The 8,701-nt window shown below is 34.8% G+C and overlaps 1 protein-coding gene across 1 annotated transcript; it reads right to left on the bottom strand.

The window, feature by feature from the left end:
- Positions 1–216: 216 nt before the first annotated feature.
- Positions 217–8,403, bottom strand: gkup (glucuronokinase with putative uridyl pyrophosphorylase). The gene is made up of 23 exons (XM_056263338.1): positions 8,269–8,403; positions 7,977–8,083; positions 7,845–7,889; positions 7,518–7,671; positions 7,319–7,390; positions 6,975–7,063; positions 5,739–5,895; positions 5,553–5,630; positions 4,933–5,024; positions 4,744–4,849; positions 4,585–4,664; positions 4,305–4,373; positions 3,457–3,517; positions 3,341–3,357; positions 3,084–3,141; positions 2,896–2,988; positions 2,752–2,812; positions 2,149–2,262; positions 2,010–2,067; positions 1,834–1,902; positions 1,580–1,643; positions 1,368–1,439; positions 217–479 (listed from the first exon to the last, which is right to left on the bottom strand). The coding sequence occupies exons 1-23, from the start codon at positions 8,323–8,325 to the stop codon at positions 393–395; spliced, it is 1,860 nt and encodes a 619-aa protein (XP_056119313.1). The 5' UTR covers positions 8,326–8,403; the 3' UTR covers positions 217–392.
- Between the last annotated feature and the right edge of the window lie 298 nt (positions 8,404–8,701).

Here is an 8,701-nt window from a genome sequence, read left to right as displayed (position 1 = left end):
TGAAATAGGAAAGCATTGACAAGTTCATTTAAACTTAAGTTCAAAACTGGTTAAAACAAATATAAAGGGATAGTTCACCCAAAAATGTACATTCTGTCATCATTTACTCACTCTCATGTCGTTCCAAACCTGCATGACTTCTGTGGAAGACAAGAGATGAAAATTTAAAGAAAGTTAGTAACCAAACAGCTTTGGCTACCATTGACATCCAAAAAATCTTAAAAGATCTTCTTTTATGTTCCACAGAACAAATAAAGTCATACAGGTTTATAATGTATATTGTAAAAATTAAAATTTTGGGGTGAACTATGCCTTTAAGCTATGTTCCTTTAGCAGAGCCTTTATATCTCAGCTTCTTGGCCAACAATTAATACAACCATTTCTCCGAGTGATCAGTTCTGACCCTGCACTGACGGGTCATAAGGCACAATTAGACAAAACACACATCCCGCCTCTTGGAAAGCCCTCTTCATCTCCACCTAGTGGTAAAACATGAAATATATTTTTTACACTGGGGCACAAAAATATATACCACATCCAGTTCAATTTAATTTCAAATCAGCCAGTTACAAGATCCGTTTATGATAGTTGATGCTGTTTTCACATCATGTTAACATTTGTGCAATTACCAGTAGATTATTACTAGACCAGTAAAAATAAAATAAAAAAGCATCAAACTCATAATTACAAGTTGGAATGTCACGCTTCTCTAACTTGACTGTTTTAATGTCGTAAAAACAACAAAAATGGCAGCAGTTTAAAGTAGATCGGTAGCTATATACATACACTACGTTGCAAAAGTTTGGGGTCATTCATTATTTTCTTTAAAGAAAGAAATTAATACTTTTATTCAACAAGGATGCATTAAATCTATCAAAAGTGACAGTAAAGTTTTTTAGCAATACTAAGAGATGTTTCTTGAGCATCAAATCAGCATATTAGAATGATTTCTGAAGGATCATGTGACACTGAAGACTGGAGTAATGATGCTGAAAAATCATCTTTGCCATCACAGGAATGAATTACATTTTAAAATATTAAATATTAAAATATTTTAGATCTTTAGATCAAAAACATTTAAAAAATCTTACAGACCACAAACCTTTGAACACTAGTGTACATTTATGTTTGATATAATTCATAATGTCTTAATATAGAATAATTTCAATTATAAACCAAAGACATTAAAATGGTTTACAGACAGTGTATCTACAACAAAAGTTTTGATGTTATGAAAGTTAGAATTTCCCATAGCACATGAATAGCTCGGAGTAGAATCCTAAGTTACTTGTTGCCTCCTAATTACGGTAATTCACACATTGCATAAATTAAATTACATTATATAAAAGTCAAAAGATCTGCCATACCAGCCGCTCTTGGTCCATACACAAGCCCACCACAGCACCACCACTGCCGGGCAATTTGACAGCAGATTCAAACTGCACAGACAAGGAAAAAATCATTCAGACGTGCTGCTTTTTTTCTGCAGGTCAGATTACTTCTAGTATTATGGATTAACTTAGTGCACCAGTTAATTTACCACATATATTAGGGGAACAATGCATTGACATTCATTTACCTGTCTCGCAAGCTGTACCATTTTCAGATTTCCAGGGCCCAAGCATTCTTCAGTATACACCGACCTGATGGCAAAATGTAACTTCAACAGTGGTATCTATTTAGCTATTTATAAATGAACTTATATTAAAATCCTGTTTGATTTAAACCACATAATGAAGGATTCGTTGTTGGTTCTTTTAGCTTAAAACTACAACATTAACCCACAGATTGGTGACATGCTGTTAAACCTCCATTCAACTTAAAACATCATACCGCCGTAGCTCAAAGTTTTCATCCATGAGCTGTGCGAGTCTGGCCCAGTCCTTACACAGGAAGGCAGCCCTGCATACGGTGAGAAAAACTTTAAAGCACTTTTAAATGATCCGAATTTTAGATGAAAAGTACAACGCTACAATTATTGAAGGAGCAATGCTCAAAGATGAACCAACCGGGCTTGGTCTGTGAGTTCAGCAAACGATTTCATCGCTTCAACCACAGCAGAGTCACCTGTTCAGAAAGAACAAGACTCGTGAAAAGCTTTATTTATTCACTATCAAGACATAAACCAAGACATAAAGCAGGACTTACCGTTTAACCATCGCTGTCTAACATTACTGTGAATCCGTCCAGAATCACTTGGATCGCTCAAGTACGCCAGCCAGAACAAGGGAAGATCGTTCATGTCCAAGGGAATGTATTCTCCTATATAAAAGAATAGATTGGCATGCAGTACAGCCACTTAAAATGTAGGTTTCTATAGCAAATGCACTACCATTTAAAGGTTTGGGGGAAACTAAATGAATACTTTTATTCAGAAAGGATGCACAAGTGACAGTAATTATTTTTACATTCTTACAAATTTCTACTTAAAAAATGCTGTTCTTTTAAACAATGTTTTCAACATTGATAATAACAAGAAATGTTTCTTGAGCAGCAAATTAGAATGATTTCTGAAGGATCATGTGACACTGAAGACTGGAGTAATGATGCTGAAAATTCATATATTCTCCAATGTAATATTATTTTACAATCTTACGGTTATCACTGTATTTTTGATCAAATAAATACAGCCTTGGTAAGCATAAGAGACATTAAAAAAAATACAAAAACTTTTTTAGGTTTCTATACAGTAGAGTAATAAAAAAATGTATTTATATTGCCCAGAATAATATTTCTGTTCAAAGACAGTACCATAACCCCGCTCATCCATAAGCTGTTTGTTGAAGTCCATGTAAACCAAGCCTTCATATACCTATTAGAAAGTTAATACAGAGACAGTCATGTTCCACACAGCCTAAGTCAGATTGGTCAAATTAATATGCATATATACATCACCTGCACAACTCGATCCTGTAGACCAGCTGTGATGAACAGCTCATCCGTCTCTACATTGAGGATGAAGTTGGCTCTGACTGGTTTAGGAAGATCCTGACTCAGGATAAAGTTTATGTAAGCTAATAGTTTTTTCCAACATTAAAAAGTAGTTCTAAATCTATCCACTGATTGGTGAATGCTGAACATACATTGTCTGTGATGTTGTAAAACTTCATCAGGCACTTCAGTGTGGCAGACACAATAGCACTACACAGAAAACACCCAAATGCTAATGTTAGAATACTCAAATTTGACCCCAATAACAGCAGATGAAACGGCAAGTGTTTGACACTTGAATAATGAATATAATGCATCTTGTTTGATTCCAAATCAAATTGACATGAATGAGCTTTGGAGAAACTGATTGTTAATGTTCATTGAAGTTTGGAGTCAACGTTTTACTTACCTACTGCCAGCTAAACCCTAAAAGACATCAAAGAAATGTAGTACAGCGTTACTCCACATTCTTAGTACTTCAACTCTAGATAGACAACTACAAATGTCATTAGTAATAAGTCTTACCACTTGCCGAGGAATGTTTGTGTCATACTTGAGAGTAAAATTTTGCTTGGACAGAGCAATGCTGTCAGCAAAAAAAGAAAGCAAATACAGTCAGTGTCTTAAGGCCCTTGCACACCGAGTCCGAAATTTTCGTATGCGTTTTTTCGTATTCGTGATTCGGTGGCTCTGAATTGTCAAAACACCATTCAAACTGCTTGCTACGAATGCGAAAAACGCAGAAAATCGAACCCGATTCGATTGTTCACGCTTGCACAGGTAGTGTGCAAGCGTGATTGACATAACGTGAGGTCGTATTTATTTTTTAACGTGCGAACATTTCGGACGCGAATTTCGGACTCAGTGCGCAAGGGTCTTTACTCATTCCAATTACACAACAGATCTTTTCTTCTGTATTATTCCATACATACTCAAGTGTAATGGATTATCGAAAAAAGAAAAAATATAGTGCAGGGATTTGAATCATTCCAGTGGTTGTTGATTGGATTTTCTTTTTAATTAAAGTTCAATAAAATCAGTTTGCAAAGAAATCTATGATCTCCAAAATACTTATAGATCAATTATTATCTTAATTTATATACAGTATATCCTAATGATAATGAAAACACATTTGTCAAGTTGCCAGACATGACGAAATGTATTGCTGTCCAATTACAAAGAAGAGACAAACTTATTTGTCTATTTCAATATAGTACATAGAACAATACTTCAATAAAGAGACAGTATTGTATTTAAAAAGAGACACTGCCATTGTATCACTGTATTATAAGCCATATCTACATAAAGTGATTGGACCCAGATAATCACGACTTTAAGAATGTATTTATTCAATTATGTTCATTGGATCTCACCCTTTTTCAGAGCAGAACTGGTAAAACTTTTTACAGGTGGCTTGTAGAAGTCTCAGACCTCCCAAATACCTGTAAGGTAAATAAATTAATATTAATGATAATAATTGGTTTTGTTGTATCGTAAACATTCTGCAGAATATATCATGAGTAAACGATGAGAGATTGTTAATTTTGCACGGTTTATTCCTTGTTTAAAGTGTCCATATTGTTGAAGTCCATGCAAAAAAAAAAAAAAAAACACCAAAAAAATCTGAGACAAATACTTGATGTTTGGACAAACCCTTCTTTCCGGCTGATCTGAAAGAGATCCTGCAAGCTTCCGAACTCCGTAGGGTCGTTCAGAGGATGAGGTAGAATGGCCTTAATAAAAACAGTGAAATATATGAAGAACAGTGCTTTTCTTGATGTCTTATCTCAGTCTGTTTTTTGTTTGTTTTACCAGAGTCTGGCTCTCCATGAGTGTGACCTCAGCCCAGAAATTAGCAATGGTCATAGCAATGGTTTTCCCATTGAAACCATCAGAGGGGTTCCCCATGAGTCCAACCCTGTGAGTAAACACACAGACCTATGTATAGTAATGAAAAGCAGGTAGGCATGTGTGGATACTAGCTAATGTGTTCTGACTGACCTGGCATATGAGCGGCATGTAATAGGTTTAGATGGGGACAGCTGCTGTTTAGAAGAATAGTGAGTGAGCCATTTCGTGTAATCAGACAGACCCTGTAATAACAGATGTTAAAATTCTCAACATGTATTAATATAAAATTTACATTGATAATATAATAAGAAATGTTTTTAAACACCAAGGATGATAACTTTAACGATAATGATAAAGATATAGTTTTAAAACTCGTTGTAAATATAAAAGAATAGCAGAGTCCACAACTATACAATAATGGCACAGAGTAACGATATCATTGGAATCACTTTCAGAACGATTTTTTTCCAGCTGAAGAAAGATAAAAACATTGACAGCCAATCAGAATCCATTCTCGAGCATTTAAAGTGGCGGACAATAAACCTGCAGCGTGCGCTTAGGATAAACAGCATTATCGTTTGTTGATGTCGATGTTAATACAGTTATAAATATGGTTATCTTTATACTTATTGTTCTTGGTGTAAACAGGCCTTGAGAATGATTTTTGAAGGATCATGTGACACTAAAAACTAAAAGTTATGGCTGCTGATATATATATATATATTTATATATATATAAATTAACCAAAATAATGCTACATTTGTACCCACCACTTGTCCAATTAGTTGAAATCCTGTTGGTAACTTCATCCCATAAACAGGAACCTTCTCCTCATTTATAATCCATTCCTAAAACCAGTAAAATCCTATTTAATATTGAAGTTAACATTAAATTTAAAGATACAGAAACAAAGGTTTAATGCTTTACATTTTAAAAAGATCATTTAAAACATTTACCCAAAAAAAGCCAAAGGTTCTATCTTTAACGTCTGGGTGTTGAACAAGGAAATCAGAGATGTACGGTAAGGACTCTTTACGCAGACAGTAGAACACCACACTTGCCAGACGGGATGCGGTGACGCCCTCCCGAGGCTTCTCAATGAAGCGCATGACCCTGGTGTGCACATAGATTCAGAATCTTGTAATGAATGATGCAGAGCCAAATGACGTCCACCTTCTAGCTCCACCCATTATGCTAATGACATCTAGAGAGGGGGAGCTGGCCACCCATGTCTCTACAGTAAGCAGCCTCTCCGTAAAAAATAAATAAAAATAATTATTACATCTTCCATCGGGCCATATATAAAAAATGTCTAATTGTCAGTTTGAATTTTAAAATGCTACTTTTTTTATTTATGTCTACATACAGTATATACTTCTAAACATAAGCATACATGTTGACATATGTAAAAAAAAAAATCAGCCATCATAATGTCACTTTTCTATCTTAAAGTTTATTTTTATTTATGTTGTGGTGGATTTTTAATAGATAAGATTAATTATGTTACTAACCATTTTTATCTTATGATAAACTTGTATCACACTTCCCATTTTCATGTCTGATGGTGACTAACTTTCCATTCTAGATCTAACAATAAAACAAAATAAATCTTACTTCCTTTTATTTAGGATGTAGCCATCAGATGAACTTTCGATATGATCTAACCTTCTAACAAACTTTTGACTCAATGTAACCTTGGTCAATGTAACTTTGAAAATGGACTAAAAGTTCAGTTTTTTTACTGTATTGTGAAATGATTGACTGAAATATTAATCTTGGCTAATTTTTATAATACCAGAGGGTATTTCTCCGACCTGGCAAGATATTAATGTCTATTTCTATGTTTTTTTAATAACAGATGCCACTGCATTTTAAAGCACTACTTTTTTACTTTACAAGTATGTTTATATAATATTTACTTGGCTATTCATGTTCATTTGATGTACAATTCGTTTGAATCATGATGTCACTGATAACGTCAAAGACATTTCCATTTAATGATAAAATTAATAAATGATAATACACAAAATCCTGCTATTAAGAGGGCATGACAATGGCCATTGAACACAAATTATTTTATTTTTTTTAATAAAGAATCTACACTAATCTTGGCTAATTTGATAATTTCAGAGGGTACTTCTTCCATGACAACACAACAAAAATAAACGTAAAGATGCTGTGTCATGTCTCACCGATGGGTGTTCGGACAAACTTCAACAATTCCTCTGGAGAAGCTCTTCTCTCCTGACTCCAGCTCATAATATATAGCAAGTTCTCCAGGCTGAAGTATTAAATTGAAATGAGAATTAAAACTGAGCCGAAATTACAAATCATTTTTGCAGGTTAAATGAGTAGAAAATAATGATGATTTAAAGTTATGAAATGATAAGAGAGTAAATTCAGTTGTCTGTGCCACATGAGAATCCCACTATGGGGCAAGCAGTAAAGTACGAACCTGACTGGGTCACTATGTTTGACATCTCACCCACAAGAATCAACTTGTTACAACACAGTCAATATGATAAGTCTCTCTTACCTTAGATCTGAAAAAGCGAATGACTTGTGCAATATCAAAGTTTTGATCAGCACAAAGCATGTCTCCTGCAATCTGCAAATGCAATATGAGAACACACAATTGAAAACAGCCCTTTCAATTTAAGTCAAATAAAATAGGTTTTGGAAAAAGGTGTGACTAAAGGTGTGCAGTGTTTTAATAGCTCACTGCGGTGTCATACCACCATAATGTCATCTTGTAGCTGTCGGCTTCGGATGGCCAATTCAAGGTCTGCAACAGCCCCGAGTCTGTCATCCAAAGTAGTGCTTCCATCATTCACAACATTCTCCACTGGAAAGTCATTGGCTGTTGCCCACCGCTCATAGTGTTTGTATCTGAATTGAGTGCAGTTTTGAATACAATTTTAAATTAGTTTAATGGCTGCTATTGTGTATCTTAAACATACAAAAAGCCACACTTCCTGCACTTATTTTCACAAAAGAAAATGTAAACATTGCAAAAAAACTAGTTGGCATACATGTCAAATGACAGAACAAATAGGACATACTTATCAGCATTCGTGACCAGATAGACTTCACTGAAGAGCTGGCGACTGGGAGAGAGGGTAAATACTGTGTTGCATTAGTTTGCATGGAAAACACCTTTCACAATGATTCAAACAACAAATATAATGGCTCACGTGTTGACGGTTTCCCACCAGAAATCCAATATTTTCTTTCCACCCACTCCAGGTAACAGAGCTTTGGGCACACCGGCCAGATGAGCATACAGACCTGTAATATCACTCTTGAAATATAGAGACATGTTTGTTAAACATTGCATTACATCTTTTCTTTCTTTTTTTGAAAAGAAATTAACAACGTGGCATTAAAGTTATTACAAACGCTAACTGCAAAATAATGACACAAAGTTTTACGAAATCATAATCGTTTTTGCAGCTCACAGGAAAACGTTTAAATCAGTTGATTTACCTTAATCTGTGTCTCTAAAACCGTGCCGTGCCCCGCAACTAACAGTATGCAAATCATTGCTCCGGCTTATTATTTATTTGAAATAGCAACGCATAGTCCTTCCATCACAGGGTCCGTAGAAAGTCCATAGTGCAACTAATAACACAGTTACAACTTTGAACTTACTCACGTCACCGGAAACCCTACAAATCCTTAAAGAAACAGGCTCATGATTTCATTTGTAATATGGCAAGCCGTTTTAACATTTAGTAATTTAAACAAACTCTTTGTTTGTATACTAGTAGTACTTATTAATAAATGACTAGTACACCATTAATAGATACTAGTAGACCTGCTTATTCAAAATACACAATAATTGATCCCAATTTTATTAGTAATAGTTCAGGTTTCACTATACACAGACCCGGCCCGGCGCCAGACACAAATTCACGGA

The sequence above is a fragment of the Rhinichthys klamathensis genome, unplaced genomic scaffold, assembly GCF_029890125.1.
Source record: "Rhinichthys klamathensis goyatoka isolate OS25496 unplaced genomic scaffold, OSU_Roscu_1.1 h1tg000206l_1, whole genome shotgun sequence".
Classification (NCBI taxonomy): Eukaryota; Metazoa; Chordata; class Actinopteri; order Cypriniformes; family Leuciscidae; genus Rhinichthys; species Rhinichthys klamathensis.
This window is presented reverse-complemented; position numbering and strand designations above follow the sequence as displayed.

What these genes read in the sequence shown, in the direction of transcription:
- gkup (XM_056263338.1), bottom strand. Translation starts at nt 8,325, where the DNA reads ATGATTTGCATACTGTTAGTTGCGGGGCACGGCACGGTTTTAGAGACA. An exon ending in GTTTGTCCGAACACCCATCG is followed by an intron (nt 5,896 to 6,974) that starts GTGAGACATGAC and finishes TGTGCACACCAG; the next exon opens with GGTCATGCGCTTCATTGAGA. An exon ending in GTATGGACCAAGAGCGGCTG is followed by an intron (nt 480 to 1,367) that starts GTATGGCAGATC and finishes TTTTACCACTAG; the next exon opens with GTGGAGATGAAGAGGGCTTT.